Here is a 22952-nt window from a genome sequence, read left to right on the forward strand (position 1 = left end):
CTGCTGCTAGGAAGACATTGCAGTGCAACATTTTTTTCATCACAAGCTAGTGCCCAAGTTGCCAGGGTAATGGCCGGTTCCTTAAAGGGCCAGTTGACATTTTTTGTCTCTCCTAATGATTGTGATTGATTGAGCATGGACACGCCCAAAAACTTGAATTCACTCACTTTGTCATTCTCCTAGATGTATTTGTGTGCTTCTACATTTCTACTTAGGAGCACATCATGTACTCCTTGTGGCAGGGCTCTTGATGTTCAGTTGTAGGACTTGATGTTCAGTTGTAGGACTTGATGTTCAGTTGTAGAAGTATTTATCTGTTGTTATTATTTTTTAAGTAAATGAAATGAAGCTATTTACCCCGGTTACTTCTTACTAGTAATACGTTTCTTGTTTTTGAAACGTTAGAGAGCATGCTCATCGTTATTTAAATTACATTTTTGGTGTAATTATGGCTCGTAGAGTTTTTAATCTGAGTGGCTGGTGGACCAAAAAATGTATTTCCCACCCTGGTTGTAGGCCTATAACATCCCATTTCCAAAGCTTTTGAAGTTCCATTATTTTTAAGTAATGCTTCTAGCCTTTTTGTTCTCTCAATACTGTATGACTTTGAAGTCAGTCAATGCTTTCTTGGTGAATATACTGGATCTGCGTGTAAAGCAGGAAGGAAGAAAAGGGGTTGACTTTGCCATTTGAGGCTTCTCCAGCTTGACTGACCCAGCTCTCCCCAAGCGCTCTCCCTAGCCCTCTTGTTGCCACTCCTTACCCCTCTCCCTACCCTTCCCCGGCTACCCCCTGCCTCTCCAGCTCAATGGCAGCGATGGTGGAAAGAACACGTCCTCTCCTCCTCTCCCTTCCGTCCAGGTTTGTTAATTATAGTGTGTGTTGGCTGGGCTTCCTGTGGATCTGAGGGGCCCCTCTGTCCCTCCTGTCGTGCTGTGTGGTAAAGGTCAGAGCACACAGGACCCCGCCCTACTTCTACTGCATCATCATTGCTAACCCCACCCACCTTTACCTTTTAACTCCAGTCCACCCCAACCCTCATCATTAACCCAGCCGTACCTCTACCCCACCTCTCCTCTCTCTCTGGCGGAGGGGATGGCTTTGGCTCAGTCCCTGTCAGTTTAGAGCTGCCCCGGCAACTGTTCGGAGACCTGCATGCCCCCCCCCCTCTCGCTTTCTGTCTCTGTGTGTGTCTCTCTCTCTCTCTCTCTCTCTCTGTTTCTGTCTTTTTCTCTCTCTTGCTCGCTTTCTCTCACTCTGTTTCTGTCTCTCTCGGGGTCTCTCTCACTCTGTTTCTGTCTCTCTCGGGGTCTCTCTCCCTCCTCCTCCTCCACATGCTGAGAGAACCGAGCTGCTCTAAAGTCTGACACCCAGACAAAAGTACAAGGGATCCAGAGATGAGGCGAAGAGGACACTGATCCTCTCAGGGTTTCACACCGTCTGTACAGACAGGCATTCTTTAGCCTAGTTCTTGTCTGCCTCTACTTGGCCATTGTAAACTCTTGTAAGGCAGATGTAAGATCTCAAAAACTGTGCGATAATGCTTTTTTTTGTACTTCTCAGGAAGCACTGTCTACCTTCAGTCAAACTGGGGGATACATGGATCGTTTTCAATAGGGCTACTTCGGTTGCAAGTAGATCATAGGAGGGCTTGACCCAGATAAAGGCTTGAGTCGTGCACCCTCACCGTGCTGTCAATCATCCAACTTAGGACTGTGTTGAGTCTCGTACCTGGACCTTAACACTGGAACCGCTGGGCCTCGTGGGACTCCCCCCTCCCTCCACCTTCAAGCTAATGAGCAGTCATTCACTCATAAATGTACTTGGATACGTTTCCTATATGCTATTGCTAAAAGAATAATCTGGTAGTGTTTATGAAGGTCTTATGTAACATTAGAATGCAGGTTTTGTTTATTTCAAATAAGACATTAGCATTTTCATTAGTTTGTTAGTGTAGGCTATATGTAACAATTAGAACATCAGTAGCTTAAACGGCATTGTAAGCGCCAAGTGTGCTTGATAAATTGTGTAAATCGGATCAAAAGTGTCGCCATGACAGCGGTCCAAAATAGTGAGTTATCGTCTGCTCGTGCTACCATGGTGTGCAATTTCACGCAATGGCATCAGCTGGATTTCATTTAGCAGTTAGGCCTTGACCAGTAACTTTCAATTGTCGACACACTTCCCACAAACATCCCTGCCACTTTCAACGGTCTCCTCCCCGGGGAGCTCGATTTGGCAAGTTGGAACACTTCCCACTCTTGATGGGCCGGGTGTTGTTGATGCACTGCTTGAACAACACGTGTTGCGTTGACAGCAGGTGACACAAGTGTCTTGGGCTCATTAGAACAGAATGCACCTGGCCACCTGCTTTGCATAAAGGTCTCCTCCCCAACTGTCGGATGCTGTGACCGAAACCTTCTTTCTAGCCTTGCTTTGGTACATGGCGCACAACGGCTGTGCAGGCACTTGTTTTGCGCAGAGGGAGGGAGCCCCCGTCTCGCTTTGTTCACGGTGCTTGTTTTATTTGCCAGCGACTTGTTCGCCAGTGACGGTGAAGTGAATTTGTCGTCCATGGTGACATGTCACGATTCATTTCTTCCCCCATCGCCGGAGTCACTTTCATCAGATCGTGTAGCAGCGCTGACGCAGCACGTGCGTCCATTTGTCTTGTTCTTCTTGCCATTGTAAATTATGCACGCTCTCACTGTGTACTCCTAGTAGGTCAGAGTAGACGTATGAGCCTGCTTTGATTCAGTGGAATGATACAGGGTACAAACCATTTAGAGATTACAATTAGAATGTACCAATACAATTGAATGGCCACACTGTTCTTCAGTCACAATTGGTTAAATAATTATGCATCGTTGGCTTCCCCTCGCTCATCAACTCACCCATTCTCCCCCATCATACTTTACTTGTTATATGCACAAAACGTTGTTTCGGTTCAGTTTTCGAGGCATTTATCAGGGTGATTATCAACTGGGCACTGTCGGGAGAAGGAGCGGAGCAGACCATACTGTCGGGAGAAGGAGCGGAGCAGACCATACTGTCGGGAGAAGGAGCGGAGCAGACCATACTGTCGGGAGAAGGAGCGGAGCAGACCATACTGTCGGGAGAAGGAGCGGAGCAGACCATACTGTCGGGAGAAGGAGCGGAGCAGACCCTACTGTCGGGAGAAGGAGCGGAGCAGACCCTACTGTCGGGAGAAGGAGCGGAGCAGACCCTACTGTCGGGAGAAGGACTGTCGGGAGAAGGAGCAGACCCTACTGTCGGGAGAAGGAGCGGAGCAGACCCTACTGTCGGGAGAAGGAGCGGAGCAGACCCTACTGTCGGGAGAAGGAGCGGAGCAGACCCTACTGTCGGGAGAAGGAGCGGAGCAGACCCTACTGTCGGGAGAAGGAGCGGAGCAGCGCAGGAACAAAATGCAATGCCCTTCTAAAACGGGGTTATAACTCCAGTTCTGCTTGTGATATTACGATTCTTACAATGGCAGTGTCTTATATAGACTTATTTAGACAAAGTAAAGGATGGGGGGATGACTTTAAAAATGGCGGTGTAATTTTTTTATTGATGAGCAGTCAAAATGACTGCTTTAGCGTTTCTAGTGTGAAGGGAAGCTATTGAGTTGAACAGAGCAGAGCAGGCAGGTGTAGTCTCTGTTACTGTGTCCTAGGGGGCAGACAGATGGCATGCAATATTGCTACAGTGACTGGAGAGCTAGTCTCCTAACCTGGGGTTGTGGGTTCAAATCCCAGTTGATCTGAAACGACCGTAGGCCTAGAACCAGCTCCTTTCAACCCTCCCAACCATCTGGCCAAACAGCATGGAGAAAATGGGCAATATGAATAATTAGTGTATGCGTAATGCTTAGCGACGTGTTTGGCAATCTCTTGTTTTTTTTGCACAGGGTGTCTGTTCTGACGGCATGTTATGTTTTTTGTTGTTGTGTTAGTTAAAACAATAACCATGGTTATGTCTGTCCCCTCTGCAGGCCACGGAGAGCGAGATGGGTGACGTGGACCTGTCTGGGCTCCCGGAGGCGGCGGTGGACTCTGAGGAGGAGGAGGAGGAGGACGAAGACCTGGAGAGGACGTCGGACACCCTACTGGGTAGAGACCTTGTCCGCGAGTGCCTGGAGAAGGACCCCGTGGACCGCAACGATGACGACATCGGTGAGCTGCACGCCCCACACTCCCCTGAATGCCCCCTTTTACTCAGTCGCGGTCTCTCACACTCTCACTCACACACAATCTCTTTCTCTCACTCACTCACACACACGCACTCACACACACGCTACCACACCCCCTCCCTCTGTTTCTATAAATACTAAGGGCCTTCCCTTTTTAATTACCGTTTTTATTTTTGTGCGGGCAATCAGCCGGGCCACCTCATTAGCAGTCCAGTCCAGGGGACCCAGAGAGAGGACTTCCTGGGGGGCTGTGGGATGCATGGGTTGAAAGTCTCCTTTGCTGTTGGCTTGTTAGGCAGTAGGCACATCTTCTCTCCGTTTCTTACTCTCTCTCTGGGGATTTTTCTGCCATTGAAATCATTGGGCGGGCCGCCTAAGTTTTTTTTTTTTCAGGTCGCCTAAAAATGTGATGGAAAAACACTTTCAGTTTAAACTTAAACGATTAAAACTAAACTAAATAAAGTATGTAGAAACGATAAAGGGCCTACATATTTTATATGTAATCTTTGAGAACTAACAATCACCAAAATAAAAGTTAGACAGTCAGGGAGAAATGAAAATTCCCAAGATGAACTTAGCAGTATAGATTTTGTAATTGTGTTTGAGCGAAAGAGCACAGCATTAGCCATGGCCAAATGAGCTTTAAAACTCCAACGTTTTCTCACAGCTCCATGGAGAATTTGGTAGAATTGCAGGAAATTGGCTTAAATTCACACACAAAAAATCCACACCACCACGACGACGGGGCCTCTAGAATGTTCTCTAAAATTCAGCTGCGCCCACCACCTAAGCCCATTTTTGACCCTGCTCTCTCCTCTCATGTTCTCCCCCCCCCATCCAGAACAACTGTTGGAGTTCATGCACCAGCTGCCAGCCTTTGCCAACATGACCATGTCAGTCCGGAGGGACCTGTGTACTGTCATGGTGTTTGAGGTGGTGGAGCAGGCGGGGACCACGATCCTAAAGGACAAACAGGAGGTACGGGCCATAGACAGTTTTCCCTGACCATGTGACGTTTACCGGGACTAACCGATGGGGTTGAAGTTATACGGGCTGTAGCTAGGGCCCAGAGTTTTCCCTGACCATGTGACATTTACCGGGAATAACCGATGGGGTTGAAGTTATACGGGCTGTAGCTAGGGCCCAGAGTTTTCCCTGACCATGTGACATTTACCGGGGATAACCGATGGGGTTGAAGTTATACGGGCTGTAGCTAGGGCCCAGAGTTTTCCCTGACCATGTGACATTTACCGGGAATAACCGATGGGGTTGAAGTTATACGGGCTGTAGCTAGGGCCCAGAGTTTTCCCTGACCATGTGACATTTACCGGGGATAACCGATGGGGTTGAAGTTATACGGGCTGTAGCTAGGGCCCAGAGTTTTCCCTGACCATGTGACATTTACCGGGAATATCCGATGGGGTTGAAGTTATACGGGCTGTAGCTAGGGCCCAGAGTTTTCCCTGGTCTGGTTGCGTGGTAACATTATTCCAGCCTATAACAGCAGCCACCAGTGATCACAACCACATCTGGAAAGTGCCGTGTTTCAACCTATAGTCACAAGGTTTCATCTCCCAGTGAATGGGATGTAGAGTATGTAGCAGAGCAGCAGCCTTCAGTCGTTTAACCAGACTTACAGAACAAATTAATGAAGCTACATCCCTGGGAATAAAGGGAATCTTTCACGGCTGTCTGCAAAAGGCAGTGCCCAGCCGACAGCATAGTATATTACATTGAATGGCCTCACCACTTACTTTAGCACAGGTGGATGGGCTCTGCGTTATTAAAGTGAGGCAGCAGGTGTCTATATATAAACACACACACACACGCAGGTGTGTAAAGCAGGGGACGGCTACACGAGGCGATGTGCGTGTGTGAGTTCAGTATGATAGACAGGTTGGCGATGCTAGGTTTCCTCGACCCACTGCCCGGCCTGGTCCGCTGTGGGCTGCTGTGAAGGTCAAGGGGGAATCAGTCAGCCATCACTGCACTGCAGGATCCTTAACGCTGCTACGAGACAATGAGGGGGAGAGGAAAGAAATAGTAGAGGGGGGGGGAAGTCAAGGCAGCTCACCACATTTCCTCGGTCTCCGTCCTTTACAATGCTCCCCTGTGATAGAGCTCTGCCTGTCTGCGTTCCGCTTTTAAAAAGCCGTTATCGCCTTCATGGTTGAAAAAGCCATGTTCAGCCGTCTCAGAGTTACTGTGGACGTAAGCTAGATGTTCATCTCTTAGACGAGCACTTCCCCGCCTGCGGAGTTCTGCACACACACCTCACCCTTAGTCTGCAGTCTGATATGGGGCTCCAGTGCCCGCTGTTCTGCGCACGTTAGTGCCGAGATTCATAAGGTTGGACAACACACTTTCGCTTTTGGAGAACGTCTTCGGTCCGCTCAAGCTCTGTATACCACATCCAGAGACACATTATAATACCAGGCAACAATGATTACTTTGAGTGAAGGTCCATAAAAGCATCTCCTCTATTATGCTGTTCAGCCTGTCAGTCAGCCTGTCAGTCAGTCAGCCTGTCAGTCAGTCAGCCTGTCAGTCAGTCAGCCTGTCAGTCAGCCTGTCAGAAAGTCAGTCAGTCAGCCTGTCAGAAAGTCAGTCAGTCAGCCTGTCAGAAAGTCAGTCAGCATGTCAGTCAGTCTGCCTGTCAGCATGTCAGTCAGTCAGCATATCAGTCAGTCAGCATGTCAGTCAGTCAGCATGTCAGCCTGTCAGTCAGTCAGCATGTCAGTCAGCATGTCAGTCAGTCAGCATGTCAGTCAGTCAGCATGTCAGTCAGTCAGCCTGCCTGTCAGTCAGTCCCTGTTTTAGTGATGGTGTTTGGCACTGCTGCTGTCATCACTGTCCCCCCCTCCCAGCTGGACCTGTGGTATGTGATCCTGAACGGGGCGGTGGAGATCAGCCATCCAGACAGCCGCATGGAGACCCTCTGCATGGGCAACAGCTTCGGCATCTCCCCCACCCTGGACAAGCAGTACATGAGCGGAGTGGTGCGCACCAAGGGGGACGACTGCCAGGTGAGTTGCTCTTCTCTCAGCGAGATATTTGGACTCCTAGCATCTGGACTCCTAGGCCGGAGTCTCAAATCGCACCCTATTTCCTGTATAGTACACTACGGGCCCTGGGAACCTACTGGATCCTGCTCAAAAGCAGTACAAAATATAGTGATTAGGGTTGCCGTTTGGGGGCGCTGACTTTCATTTCACTGTGAATGGCCACTCGAGTCGAGACCTCTTGTCAGACTGCTATGATATAACCCCATTATACTGAGCAAGGAGCAGCCTCATCGAGAAATTAAATGGGAACTTTTCATTCCCTTTTGACAGCCGGGTTCTTGTATTCCTTGCGAGTACAGAGATGGGTGGTATAAACGTAGTGTTGGGATCTATGGTGTAAATGTAAGTGATGCTTCAGAGGTTTTGTATCATTTCAGCCAGTAGTTTTCAATGTAGCACCCAAGAGCCAAAATGGGTCCCCGAAAATAGAGCACAATTGTGTACGACGTATTCCATTTCTATGATGCGTCACGTACTGCAATAAAAATATTTTCATCTGCAATTCATATGATATGTTACGAAATTCCAATTTGTAAGCGCTTAAGATGGTGTTTAATCTCTTTAAAACGGCGTTGACTTTCACAAGCAAAGGAGGGCTAGGTTGAAGAGCTGTTGCTTAGTCATGCAGAAGAGGAACCAGGTCTTAATATAGAGATAGGAGGCAGCAGTTGTAAAAGTAGCCTGCCTCTCGAGAAGTGGTTTGAGCTGCTCTCTCGGTCACTACACAGTTTCTACACAAACAATGTCTAGTTCCTTGAAGAGCTCTTTCACCAGAAGCGTTGTTTTCTGTCACAGTTTCACACCCTGAACGACAGCTCAGCGAGACGGCCGCAGGCAGAAAGGTGAACACCAGCCACGGGTGTGTAGCTTGACCTTTCAGCCAGGTGAACGTTAGCTCGGGGAGAGTAGCAGGACCAAGATAGTAAACACCAGCCACAGTATGCTATCATAGATGGACCAGTTGCCATAGGAGTGGAGCTTGTCTGTTCGCTTGTAGACTAGCATTGCTGGACCAGTAGCACTAGCCACCAGTCATCCATCCCTGCCATGCCTCTCTCCTGCTCCCGGGGTTCTTCCGTGTTACTGTTTGAGTACCCAGCTCTAGTGCGGAGCACCAGGCTCCTGTACTATAAGTTCACCCGCTGTCCCCATGTCATTGTGGACCAGTTTGTGTGCATCGCCCAAGAGGACTACTGGCGGATCCTCAACCATGTGGAGAAGAACACGCACAAGGTGGAGGAGGAGGGAGAGATCGTGATGGTGAAGGAACATCGCGAGCTGGACCGCAGCGGCACCAGGAAGGGGCACATCGTCATCAAGGTGAGGAACAAAATATAAGAGTTAAAAGGCCTGTTTCCCGGACACAGATTAGACCATCCCTAGTCCTGAATGGTGACTTTCCCCCCCCCCCCATTGAGTTTACATGTCAGTCCAGGTCTAGATTTAGGGTGTAATCTTGTCTGAGAAATCATTTTGAAATGGTCATAATTGTCTGGTTTGAATGTATGCAGACACCACCTACCTGTGACAATGCCACTTAATATAATATAATGTTTATATACCCTACATTACTCATCTCATATGTATATGTATATACTGTACTCTATATCATCTACTGCATCTTTATGTAATACATGTATCTCTAGCCACTTTAAACTATGCCACTTTGTTTACATACCCTACATTACTCATCTCATATGTATATACTGTACTAAGACTCCTTCGCTCCCCCAAACACCTACAGTACAGATGGGTGCCTGCTGCTGATCTGATCCTCACTTCTGTATTCTCGTCTTTCAATCATTTGAAAACGGCTCACTTTACTTACTATTGCCCTAAAAACACACTCGGTTTCCTTGGCGATCTCTTCTTGTCAGGTGACTGTTCACACAAGGTTTGGTTTGAAGTGCTATCCTTTCACCCTATTCCATTTTTTCTTAAAGTAATCCAAAATGACTCTGATCTCCTTGGTGAAAATACTGCCTTAATTGCTGCCGAGGGGACTTACAAAATTGTATTGTATTGTATTGAGAGTTGGAATGCAGTCATGATTTAATGTGTGTCTGTCCACTCAGGGCACCCCAGAGCGTTTGATATTGCACCTGGTGGAGGAGCCATCGGTGGTTGACCCCACCTACATCGAAGACTTCCTCCTCACCTACCGCACCTTCCTCTCCAGCCCCATGGAAGTCGGCAAGAAGCTGCTCGAGTGGTTCAAAGTCGACAGCCTCAGAGACACGGTGTGTACAGTATTGTGTGTGCGTGTGAGCGTGCACATGTGTGTGTTTGCGTTGTGCCTGCTTCACTATGTGAAGGCGTGGGTATACTACACAGTAATCAATACAACTTGTGCCAGGTCAGCGTTCTTTGTGTGTGTTTGCGTTGTGCCTGCTTCGTTATGTGAAGGCGTGGGTATACTACACAGTAATCAATACAACTTGTGCCAGGTCAGCGTTCTTTGTGTGTGTTTGCGTTGTGCCTGCTTCGTTATGTGAAGGCGTGGGTATACTACACAGTAATCAATACAACTTGTGCCAGGTCAGCGTTCTTTGTGTGTGTTTGCGTTGTGCCTGCTTCGTTATGTGAAGGCGTGGGTATACTACACAGTAATCAATACAACTTGTGCCAGGTCAGCGTTCTTTGTGTGTGTTTGCGTTGTGCCTGCTTCGCTATGTGAAGGCGTGGGTATACTACACAGTCATCAATACAACTTGTGCCAGGTCGTTGTGCCGTTCTTTGTGTGTGTTTGCTTGTTGTGCGTTCTTTTGTGTGTTTGCTTTGTGCCTGTTATGTGAAGGCGTGGGTATACTACACAGTAATCAATACAACTTGTGCCAGGTCAGCGTTCTTTGTGTGTGTTTGCGTTGTGCCTGCTTCGTTATGTGAAGGCGTGGGTATACTACACAGTAATCAATACAACTTGTGCCAGGTCAGCGTTCTTTGTGTGTGTTTGCGTTGTGCCTGCTTCGTTATGTGAAGGCGTGGGTATACTACACAGTAATCAACACAACTTGTGCCAGGTCAGCGTTCTTTGTGTGTGTTTGCGTTGTGCCTGCTTCGCTATGTGAAGGCGTGGGTATACTACACAGTAATCAACACAACTTGTGCCAGGTCAGCGTTCTTTGTGTGTGTTTGCGTTGTGCCTGCTTCGTTATGTGAAGGCGTGGGTATACTACACAGTAATCGATACAACTTGTGCCAGGTCAGCATTCTTTGTGTGTGTTTGCGTTGTGCCTGCTTCGTTATGTGAAGGCGTGGGTATACTACACAGTAATCAATACAACTTGTGCCAGGTCAGCGTTCTTTGTGTGTGTTTGCGTTGTGCCTGCTTCGTTATGTGAAGGCGTGGGTATACTACACAGTAATCAATACAACTTGTCCCAGGTCAGCGTTCTTTGTGTGTGTTTGCGTTGTGCCTGCTTCGTTATGTGAAGGCGTGGGTATACTACACAGTAATCAACACAACTTGTGCCAGGTCAGCGTTCTTTGTGTGTGTTTGCGTTGTGCCTGCTTCGTTATGTGAAGGCGTGGGTATACTACACAGTAATCAATACAACTTGTGCCAGGTCAGCGTTCTTTGTTGTCCCGTCCAGATACTCTCATAGTGCATAAATGATTTAACATAAGATTAGTCTTGTGCTGTCAATAGTCTTTATTGGGATGTCATTTGTCGCATAATCATTCTTCCTCTTAAAGGGGCCCTTCCCCTCAAAGAGAGAGTCGCTGTTTGTAGCTCTGTCTGCGGTGTGGTTGCTTCATTGTGTTCGAAGATGACCTTTGCTTAGATTAGAACAATGCTACTCTTATTTTTATTTTTTCAGCCACTGCTTTTCCGGACTCTTGCAGTTCAAAGAAAGATTACTGAGAAATACATTTTTGTCACCTCACCTCACCTATGATAGAGTGCATTCAGAAAGTATTCATACCCCTTGACTTATTCCAAAAATGTTTGTGTTACAGCCTGAATTCAAAATAGATTTCATATCTTTTTTTTCTCTCACCCATCTACACACAAATACCCCATAATGACAAAGTGGAGACGTTTTTTGAAATGTTTGCAAGTTTAGTGAAAATGAAATACAGATATATCAAGTATTCATTCCCCTGAGTGTTAGTACTTTGTAGAAGCGCCTTTGGCGGTGATTACTGCTTTAAGTCGTCTTGGGTATGTCTCTATCAGCTTTGCACATTTGGATTTGTGGATTTTCTCCCGTTCTTCCTTGCAGATTTCTCAAACTCTGTTAAGTTAGATGTGGAGTGGCAGTTAACAACAAGTCTTTTCACAGATTTTCAATGGGATTAAAGTCTGGGTTTGGGCTGTACCACTCAAGGACTTTCACATTCTTGTTCTGAAGCCATTACAGCATTGCTTTGTATCTATGCTTTTGGTCATTGTCCTGTTAGACTGGGGTGAAAATGTACATTCTAAGGTTGTTTGCTCTCTGAAGCAGATTCTCATCCAGGATTTACCTGTATTTGGCTCCATTCATTGTTCCCCCTATCCTTACCAGTCTCCCAGTCCTTGCCGCTGAAATGCATCCCCATAACACGATGCTGCCACCGCCATGCTTCACGGTGGGGATGGTGTTCGATGGGTGATGAGCTGTGCCTGGTTTTCTCCAGACGTAGGGCTTTGCATTCAGGCCAAATAGTTACATTTTTGTTTTATCAGACCACAAAATATTTTGCCTTATGATCTCAGTCTTTCACGTGCCTTTTTGCTAACGGTGCCTATTTCTCAGGAGTGGCTTCCATCTGTCCGCTCTCCCATAAAACCCAGTGTGGTGAAGTGCTGTAGAGGATCTCCCATCTCAGCCAAGGAACTCTGTAGTTCTGTCAGAGTGGTCATTTGATTCTTGGTTACCTCCTTGACCAAGGTCCTTTTTGCGCGGTTGCTTAGTTTGGTCGGACGGCCATCTCTAGGTAGGAGTCTGGGTAGTTCCATATTTTTTTCCACTTCCCAATGATGGAGACCACTGTACTCTCGGAAACTTTCAACACTCTAGAAAAGTTTTCATACCCTTTCCCACAATTCCCTCTCGGAGATCTACGGACAGTTCCTCGGACTTCATGGTATAGATTCCGCTCTGACACACACTGTCAACGGTAGGATCTTATATAGACGGGTGTTTTTCTTTCTATTCAAGTTGTCGTGAAATCTCAAGCATGATCAACATCAATTGTATGCACCCCTAGCTCGATTTGGAGTATCACAGTATAAATGGATGTGAATACTTAATGTAAATGACATATTTCTGTATTTCAATTTCAATACATTTGCTAATATTTCTAGAAACATGTTTTCACTTTGTCATTATGGAGTATTGTGTGTAGATTGGTGAGTAAAACATATGTGTAACCCATTTTGAATTTGGGGTGTAACACAACAAAGTGTGGAACAAGTCAAGAGGTATGAATTCTTTCTGAAGGTACTGTGTCTTTAACCTCTGCTAAAATGGAATGTTTGAAGTTTGCTTGCTTTTTTAAGAAGCAAATATACAGGATTCTCTAATGAAGTTAGTTGACTAAGCTTTGACAGCCTTGTGTTTTGCTGTGCAGGTGACACGCATAGTGTTGTTATGGGTGAACAACCATTTCAACGACTTTGAAGGTGACCCGGCCATGACAAGGTTCCTTGAAGACTTCGAGAAGCTGCTGGAAACCACAGTAAGATCAGCGTTCCCATATTGTGTCTATACTAACGGTGCGTCCCAAATGGCATTCCATTCCCTATAGTGCACTACTATTGACCAATAGTAGTGCACCATAGAATTAATAGGTGTTCACGCCGTCTCTAAACTGAAGCCTCACACCTTCAGCTTCACTCTGTGGTCAGACAGACGTACGGAGCTTCTGTCTGTGGGCGTAACAACTCTGCGGTTGAGCCAGATGTGTTCGCTGTTAGCCCAGGTCAGGTGAGTGAGTAGGTGTTGAAGCCTGTTCTGTTCCTTTTAGAAAATGAAGGGTCACCTGAGGCTGCTGAACATAGCGTGCGCAGCCAAGGCCAAGTGGAGGCAGATCACCCTGCAGAAACCGTCCAGAGAGTCCCCGCTCTACTTCAGCCTGCATGGCGGAAGCGAGAGGGGCTTCGGCATCTTCGTGGAGTCGGTGGAGGGGGGCAGCAAGGCCGCGGAGGCCGGACTCAAACGGGGAGACCAGGTAGGGGAAGTGTTTACTCGTGTTGTGCTGCTTTTATATTGTACTTTTACTAGTCAAAGATAAACGGTGTGGCCTTTTGCTTTTTGAAGTCAACGTTTTTCTTCCATTTCATACGGTTTAGATTGCTGTTCTGATGTCCTTTGTGGGTATTTTCAGTAACAAGTGCAGTTTGACTCAAAGCTCTCTTGTCTTTTCCTCGTTCAGATAATGGAGATAAATGGTCAGAACTTTGAGAACATCTCCTACATCAAAGCTATGGACTTCCTGAGGAACAACACACACCTCTCCCTCACAGTCAAGACCAACATCTTCGGTTAGTACAATCTGCCCTCTTACCATATCTAGGATTTTTTCGTTAAAGATGCAGGACCATCTGAGATTAAAATGCCAGATGTCAACAGTTGTCTGTACCTGGGTCAGTGCCTGTATCTGTGGCCAGTCGTGTGTTGGGTTGCAAAATGCTTGTAACTTTCTCAAGTTTCCTAAGTCTTCCAACCGTACTTTCTGGGAAAACCTGGGAATTTGGCAAACGTTACCAGGATTTTACAACCCTACTTCTGTGACCTGCGTCTTGCCATTCACCCACTTTCACTCCTCTCCTCTCCCCAGTGTTCAAAGAGCTGCTAAGCCGGATCGTTCACGAGAAGAAGAATGGCGTTCCGCACATTCCCAAGATCCAGGAGAAGAAGGGCAACCGCTTCTCCATCCCGGACCTGCCTGGAGACATGGAGTTCCCCACAGACCACAAGGCCACCAAGAAGATGAAGGCCAACACCGTTTCTGGAGGACGGAACAAGATCAGGAAGATGTTGGAGAAGACCCGCTTCAGCATCCTACCACCTAAACCCTTCAGGTAGGAGAGTATTGTGTTGTATTTGTTTGTCTGGGCTTTAAGGTAAAAGGGAGTCATTGTCATAGTCATCATCTTTGATTTCGCTCCATGTCAGCGACAGCTGGACCATTCTCTTTCGCTCTACCCTTAAAAGCTTTTAAAGTTATTGTAGATTAAAGGAAAAGCTTTTTGGGGGGGAGGATCTGTTCTTTGAAAACATAAACATGCAATTTTAGTCCGATTTCATACCTTCCATTGGACTCATTATGATTCGTACTGTTTCAGTGCAGGGTGAGAACGAAACAGTGTTACTTGCCCAGGGAGACGTTGGCAACGCTCTCACGTAAAGTTCTGCCTTTCCCCTCGACGCACGCTCTGCTCCGTCAGCTCGTAGTTTAATCACCCTGCATTTCACGAAACCGTTTAGCATCATTGAGCCGTTGATCTGCCATAGCCAACCAACAACTTTATCTAAATCACATCGCTTTCATTCATGTTTTATTCCATTTACTCTGTGAGGACTTAGAGAGAGTGGAGATGAGAGAGACTGATTGGGGAGCATCACGCTTCTTTAGTCGTCTATCTATTATAGACCGACAATGTGATAGAACGTGGTAGTGGCTCACCACGGCGCATGCTAGTAGCTAGCGATTACGGTCAACGTCATCAACAGCTTTGTGTGTGGTTGTTCTTCCTGCTGGGGTAGTGAAGTCAGTCACTTCTGATGCTTGGCCTTACGTTGTCAACTCATCGGGCTGCTGATGTGATGGAACAATTCCTCTTCTCTCTACTTAGGCTGTGTGCCAATCGGCACCCTATTCCCGCGTCTTGTTTTGACCAGGGCCCATAGGGGAATGGTGAACCGTTTGGGACCCAGACGTAGTGTAATAAACAGTGGTGAAGACCTTTACAAAGGGCAAGCACAGGTCTCCATCTTTAATCCACGTGTGATACTTGAGTCATGTGCCTTTTCTGATGGCGGTGGAAGCAGGAGGATGGACAGGTCAGGGAAGGTAGCCTCGTGGTTAGAGCGTTGGACTAGTAACCGGGACGGTTGCATGATCGAATCCCCGAGCTGACGAGGTATAAAAATCTGTTGTTCTGCCCCTGAACAAGGCAGTTAACCCACTGTTCCTAGTTCGTCGTTGAAAATAAGAATTTGTTCTTTACTGACTTGCCCTGTTAAATAAATTTAAAATAAAAAAATTATATAAAAAAAGTATTCTACAGTAGGCAAGTCACATGACTGCCTGGCTTTGCTGCTGGGTCATATATTGATCAACCAGTTGATTTACTGGGATTCCATTGGCAGCCAATAGACTAGGTAGTTTGAGCTGGACACGAATGGTGGTGATTTGACGAGACGACTGCAAGGGATAGCCAGGGTATGTATCATCTAACCTCTTAAACTCTCATTCTTATACTCATTATCTGTGTTTAAAAGTGTATAAGTAGATATATCAGCCATTTGTCCAATGCGGGCTGTCCTGTGGGTTTCCTGATGTAAATGTGCACTGAGTGTACAAAACATTTACGACATAATATTGAGTTGCACCCTATTTTAACCTCAGAACAGCCTCAATTCGTCAGAGCTCGCACTCGACAAGGTGTCAAAAGCGTTCCACAGGGATGCTGGCCATGTTGACGCCAATGCTTCCCACAGTTGTCAGGTTGGCTGGGTGTCCTTTGGGTGGCGGACCATTCTTGATACACACGGGAAACTGTTGAGCTTGAATAACTCGGCAGCGTTGCAGTTCTTGACACTTAAACTGGTGCGCCTGCCACCTACTGCCATACCCCGTTCAAAGGCACTTCAATCTTTTGTCTTGCTCATTCACCCTCTGAATGGCACACATACACAATCCATGTCTTAATTGTCTCAAGGCTTTAAAATCCTTCTTTAACCTGTCTCCTCCCCTTCATCTACACTGATTGAAGTGGATTTAGCAGGTCACATCAATAAGGGAACATTGCTTTCACCTGGATTCACCTGGTCATTCTATGTTTTGTACACTCAGCATATATTGGATGTGTAAATGTATATTCAATACTTTTAGTATATTTGATTAGTGTGAGGTTATCAGTTAGGTCAATGATGATTGGTTCAACTAAATAAGAAAAAAGAAAAAACTTTTGTGTCTGCCCATGTGTGTTTGACTGAGATGTGTGTAGGTACATCACAGGAGGTTGGTGGCACCTTAATTGGCAGGGGGATGGACTCATGGTAACGGCTGGAGCGGAATCCCTGGAATGGTATCAAGCACCTGGTTTGATGCCATTCTGTTTGCTCTGTTCCAGCCTTTATTATGAGCCGTCCTCCCCTCCGCAGCCTCCACTGAGGTACATTTAATCAATGTCCATCTGTACGAGTCTACTGTCTGTCTGTGTGTGTGTGTGTGTAACGTCCAGTGTCTGGATACTGTGGCCTTGCCCCTCGTCCCTTCGTTATCTGCCTGTCTGTGTTGTTGCTGCTCAGTGCAAACATGCCGCTGGCACACTGTACTGTACTGCAGCCTTGTTGTTCTGTTGTTCTCATGCTCTTCACTGTCCTCTGTCCCTCCTCTAACTGCCTCACCTGCACAGGGGACTCTTTGGGTAAGACACTTGTTGTGTGATTTAGTTCCCTCATTCACTGGCAACGTGGAGAAAACACAGCATGTGTTCCAAATTGGGACCCTTTTCCCTATATGTGCCCTGGGCATTCAGTGCACTATGTAGGGCATAGGGTGCCGTTTCTGACGCTGGCGCACACAGTCATTGTAGGCTGGGATGAATTCAGCAATGACCTTTTTTAACGGAAAGCCGGAGGACTGCATTGGGATCTTCATGCGACACAAAAATCCTTCCTACCCTACCTGTTTATTCCCCTCTGTGGAATTCTCCGCAGCTTCACGGTCGGTTAGAGTAGAGCTTGAGAATACGGTGAAGTATTGTGTCGAGTTCAGGGTGATGTGATCCTACGCTCGTTTGTGCTTCCATGTGCAGCTTTCTTCTTATTTTGTCGGCGTCACATCCCACGGTGCTTCGCTCCACATTTTATGCATGCAACACACCGTAGCCTAAAGGAAATGGCATGTATGAATTTGATTGGGATTGAGGTGTAACATGATAAGGTGCTTGCCTATAATAGTAGCGTAAAAAGTGCTCACGTAACTAACCTAGGCGTAATGTAGACATCTGAATCACCTTGCATCGCGGAGGGCAAAGACTTGAGTTTTGAGGTATGAGGAAGTAGAGTTTAAACATTTGGTTGAAGCTCAAGTCACTGAGGAATGTGATTGGCATTAGGACTTTCTGCGGTAGTAGAAAGTGTGCCAATCACATTCCTCAGTGACTTGAGCTTCAGCCGTTTAAACTCTACTTCCTCATACCTCAAAACTCAGTCTTTGCCCTCCGCGATCCAAGGTGATTCAGATGTGATGGATTCCTATCTGTGACGCGTGTATGTTTCTGTGTGTCTATGTCTACATTCTGTTTATAGTGTGTCTATGTCGGTACGTTATGTCTGACATTTGTTGTCTTGGTTTTATGGCGTATCTATGTCGGTAAGTTGCTATGTGCGCTCTGCTAACCGCGCTAGCCTGGTCCCTGGTCTCTTTGTACTGTCTTGTCAAGCCCTATGGTCATTGTCACGCCAAACCATTGGCGTTGGCAAGACCGCACAAAAGGATCTGGGAGTAGCAGGCTTTGTTGGTCCCGTATCAGTCTGTGTTTGTCATTTGGGGGAGGAGGGACCTTGGAAGTGTCAATCAGTTAGTCCACCTGTGGGATGGGGGGGGGGCAACTTTTCTGACCAGCATCCCAAAATCTAAAACTGACCCTTACCTTAACCATAAGTCAAATTCTTACTGACCGTAACCTAATTTGAACCAATTCGGGAAATTATGCCAAGGCTGAAATATCGCTTTTACACGTCAGCCACGTCCCCTTCCGTCTCCAGCAGCTGCGAGGGCCGTTTAGTACGGAAACCGTCAATTAGAGCTGTGTCCCGGAGGCCTGATGTTGGTGTGTTGGTGTTCTGACACCGTCAGGGGAGTGGCATCCAGCCACAAAGACACCACCGCATCCCCCAATCGTAATGAGACCAAAAGGATCCCATTTGCGTATCAGACCCTTTTTAATGCTGATGTCTCTCCCTGTCCCTGTTTACCCTCGAGAGTTGACTCTAGACATACTCACAGAGAGGCAGGCCCGGCGAGCAGACCTCTCATCCTAGCCCCATTGAAATGTCTGTCTTAGATTGAATGTCACGCATAAAGGTTGTTTTTTCCCCCGGTGTCTGTACAAAGGCTTCTCATCCTTGCCATCCATCATGCATAGTGTTTGTTTGGGTGTCTGTGCGTGTCTTGTTGATGTGTGTATGTGTGCTCACTGGGCTGTCATCGTCATTCCTGGGCCTGGTTTGTGTTTGGTTTCGGTGCACCCTGCTCGTCAGCCACATCATTCATGTGATCTTTCATGGATGGATCTTAGCCAACCCCATGAATATCCATCACTACCTATGAAAGGATTGCTGTGATTGCAGTGCACTGTAGGGATATCAAGAAGACCAGGAAGGCTTATTTTAACTGTTTGTTTGAATGCGGCGTGATTGAATATGGCTCCGGGGCCAGGAGTTCCTGACCAGGGAAAACTCGAGCCCCTTATCGTAAAAGTGATCTGACATCCCCTCTCATCTCCCTCTCTCTGTCTCTCTGTGCCACAGTGATGGTGGCGTGGGTCAGTCACAGGATGACAGCATCGTGGGCACTAAGCAGTGCAGGCACAGCGTGGCCATCATGCCCATCCCTGGCAGCCTCTCATCCAGCAGCCCTGACCTGCTGCAGCCAGCCACTAATGTGTTGGACTTCTCCAATCCAGCAGGTGAAAGACACACACACACACACACACACACACACACACACACACACACACACACACTCTCTCTTTTCTTGGTTAAATAAGGGTGAGATAAAAACACAGAGACAGAAGCACTCACTGCCCCTTGGCCAACACCTGCCCATTGACTCTCATGCTCACCACACGGCGATCACTGCTTGGGTAGTGAAGACTGCTCACTACTCCACTGAGACAATTACCAACTGAAGATGGGTGCACTTTACACAAGTGTTTACCTTGTTCGTTCTTCAAACGGGGGGCCTCTTCTGACCGTGTTATGTCGGCAATAGGCGTAACAGTGGAGCTGTGCGGTGGGAAAACAGCAGTAATTACTCAGAGAGGAACACTTCTCACAGAGAGTGAAAGCACTTCCTGCTTGGAGAAACTCCTCACACTGCTCTGCCCCGCAGGCCCTCGGGTTAATCACAGAATTGATCATTATGAGCACGCCACACACATATACACACACAGACACACACGCCGGTGTTCTGTTACTCCTCTTGTGTCTCAAGCATTTCCATTTCAAGAGCTCGGACATGAAACCGAATTAGAGCCTTATGAAAGGGATTAAACGCTGACAGATTTCAGAGCCCATCATTTTTTAAACAACTAAGCGGCCTCCCCGAGGAGGGTGGAGGGGGGAATATGCTTTTGATTTATCCTCCCCAATCGTTTGTCATTCAGCGCAGCCCCGCAGTCAGAGGGTCCAGTCTGCAGCCCCAATACATCACGCAGGCCTGTAGAGGACTGCCCCCGCACCCCCCTCCCGCCAAGCCCACTGAGATGGGAGATGAATCATCTTCTATTAGTGCCATTTCTCTTCTCCACCGACTGTGCTCTGGCTCTTTCACTGTGACTGACGGGTAGGTAGGGGGGGATGTTCATCGACAAGTGCAGACCCCCCTCCCCTATCCACTCATTTCAAAGCGGCCCTCTCAGTGTGGGGAGTAATCCCTCACAAAGCCTGGCCTCAAATTAGATTAAGAGGGGGGATCAGAGAAACTGGAGTTTGGAGTTAAGTATGGTGTTATTCTTCTTGGCCTTTGATTTGGGTGTAAGAAGGCGTGTGTGTGTGTGTGTGTGTGTGTGTGTGTGTGTGTGTGTGTGTGTGTGTGACTGCGGCAGACTCAGATCCCAGCTCTCTGTCCGACACACACTGTGCCTTCCCTCTCTCCAGTACACTGATCTGATTATAAACAGATGCTTTAGTGAAAGTCCCTCTGCTCCGCTGACGTTCTCCGTCCTCCCACAACGGGTTAGCTGACGTTCTCCGTCCTCCCACAACGGGTTAGCTGACGTTCTCCGTCCTCCCACAACGGGATAGCTGACGTTCTCCGTCCTCCCACAACGGGATAGCTTGTCATTCAAAGTCCTCTCTTTCTCTTCCATGTTTCCAACCACTGTTCTCTCTCTCTCTCTCTCGCTCTCTCTCTCTCTCTCTCTCTCTCTCTCTCTCTCCTCTGTCTGCTTCCCCAGCCGTGGGCTTCTACTGTAAGTATCTACGTGCTCTCTTCCCAGTCTCAGTGGAAGACCGGGGCTGTGTTCGTTTTGGCAACATTCAGTTTATGCTTCCAAGTTTCCCCTCCCGTCATTTTTTCCCCTCTTCATTCATGAGCTTTTGAGTTCCGTCTCTCTGTGTCATAGGTCATGGACCCCAGTCTAAGTTGGGCTCTGCGTGGAGGTCTTGGGCTTCAGTTCCAAATAGCACACTGTTCCCTTACATAGTGCGCTACATTTGAAAAGAGCCCTATGGGACCTGGTCAAATGTAGTGCAACTCATTGGGACCCAGACTTCGTGATGGCTGAATGTGTTTGACTATTTTTATGTTGAAGGAGCTTCGTGTTAAAATGCCGTGCCGTGTCTGGCCCTGTGCTTTCCTCCCAGCCCTGTTGCGCTGCCTCTGTCTGCTAATGTTGCTTTAGGTGGGATTTATATCTAGTGGTTCTGCGACAGAGGGAACAGGAAAAAGGCTTAGCAGGCAGGGCGTTAGGTGTTGGGGGGAGGGGGGGGGGGGCTGATAGCGTTGCGTCAGCAGAAACTTCCGAAGATAACCGCCCAAGAGCCAGGAGTCTTTTCTCCGTGGAAAATTGGCTTTTCCTGTGTGGAGGCCATCTTTCTCAAGTTACAATAAATAATTTGGTTTGTTAATCGTTCTCATTCGATTAGGGCGGTATTAGTCCTGTCAAGGAGGTGAAAAGATAATTATTAGATATGATTGGAGGGTATATGATTGCTCTAGAACCTCGGCACAAATCGCCCCCACCTTTAGTTTAAGTAGGTTAAAATGGTTGATTATGGCTTAGCCACTGCACTGTATTTAGACTCATCTGCAGTGTTATTGGTGTGGCTCGGTGATTTGTTTCTGCCGATCTTGCTGCTGTAATGGGAATAATGAATGGGGTTTCCAGTTATGGGCTCAGCCATAGTGAGAGATGAGGCCAGAAAGGAGCACATAGCTTCCATAATGGCTGTGCCTCACAGTCCGTTGAGCATGCTTCACTCTACTCCCTGGAAAACACGGAGGGAGCTGTGCCGTGTTCGATACGGTCATCTCTCAGCCCAATCCCCCTTTTTATTTATGTCTTCCTCTTGAAGTCATTAGGCTCCCTGCATGACTGCTCCCAGGCACGCGACCCCCCTGTCCTCACTCCCTCCAATGTTATCCACGCTCTTCCCTCCACCCATACCGCTTATCGTCCTCCGCTATTCATGTCTCATTGTTTGACCCTGCTGATGTGTGTGTAATGGACCACAAGCACTTTCATGTGCAAGCAGAGAAAGTATGAAGTGCTTGTTCCCTTTGGCATATTGGGAAATGCATCTCGCATGCGTATCCCTTAGCCACGAGGGCAGTTTGCTTCCTTATTTTTAACTTTTGGGTTACCATGGAAATTGCAAACTTTTTTTGTTTGTTGCCGGAGACTTATTTTGGGTCACTATATTTACGCTTCTGTATGAAAGAGACCTGCGTCCCAAACGGCACCATGTTTCCTATATAGTGCACTACTTTTTGACCAGAGCTCTTTGGGTCCTGGTCAAAAAAAGTAGTGCACTCTGTAGGGAATAGGGTGCCATTTGGGACGCATTCTGGTATTCCGTCCATCCTAAGTCTTCGAAGCTGTTCTTCTCCTCCACTCATCAGACATTCCAGACCAGGTGATCCGGGTGTTCAAGGCTGACCAGCAGAGCTGTTACATCATCATCAGCAAGGACACCACGGCCAAGGACGTGGTCAGTCACGTGGTCAACGAGTTTGGCCTGAGCGCGGCCCCGGAGAACTACTCCCTCTGTGAAGTGTCGGTCAGCCCCGAGGGCGTCATCAAACAACGCAGGCTACCTGACCAGCTCTCCAAGCTGGCTGACCGCATCCAGCTCAACGGCAGGTAAGACACTGGACTGTGGTCTTAAATACAGGTCTGGGATCAGATTACCCCACCCCAATCCTATCTTTTAACCTTAAAGGGATACACAATGGGATAATATGATCTGACCCTGTATCAGTTGTTTGGTGAAACCTCTTCCCAGTTGGTTCCCCTCAGGTCTGAAAATGAGTTAGATTGTAATGAGATGGAAGGACTGCTAAGCCTCCTCCTTCCTCCCCAGAAATGCCCTCGTCAGTTAAAATGTCTGCCCTCTCTGCCGCCGCTCTCCCTCTCTGCCGCCGCTCTCCCTCTCTGCCCCTGCTCCTCTCGTCACACATCAGACTCATCCCAACTAGGTTAACATGAATATTTGATCCTCTGTCACTGTATGTGTGCCTCTCTCTGCAGACTGACTGCACGCCTGGAATAATTCATACATACACAGCCAGCGGCAGCACACAGA

At 47.5% G+C, this 22952-nt stretch overlaps 1 protein-coding gene across 1 annotated transcript in view; it reads left to right on the forward strand.

Moving 5' to 3' along the window:
* LOC115105278 (rap guanine nucleotide exchange factor 6-like) overlaps positions 1–22952 on the forward strand; it is a 131803-nt gene that overhangs the window by 82401 nt on the left and 26450 nt on the right. Inside the window, 12 exon segments of the mRNA XM_029627105.2 lie at positions 3995–4175; positions 5034–5170; positions 7060–7218; positions 8425–8577; positions 9333–9497; positions 12817–12924; positions 13213–13416; positions 13621–13729; positions 14026–14269; positions 18954–19111; positions 20603–20617; positions 22270–22510. Coding sequence (XP_029482965.2) covers positions 3995–4175; positions 5034–5170; positions 7060–7218; positions 8425–8577; positions 9333–9497; positions 12817–12924; positions 13213–13416; positions 13621–13729; positions 14026–14269; positions 18954–19111; positions 20603–20617; positions 22270–22510 — 1874 coding nt within the window.

Source organism: Oncorhynchus nerka, linkage group LG22 (genome assembly GCF_034236695.1).
Source record: "Oncorhynchus nerka isolate Pitt River linkage group LG22, Oner_Uvic_2.0, whole genome shotgun sequence".
NCBI lineage: Eukaryota > Metazoa > Chordata > Actinopteri > Salmoniformes > Salmonidae > Oncorhynchus > Oncorhynchus nerka.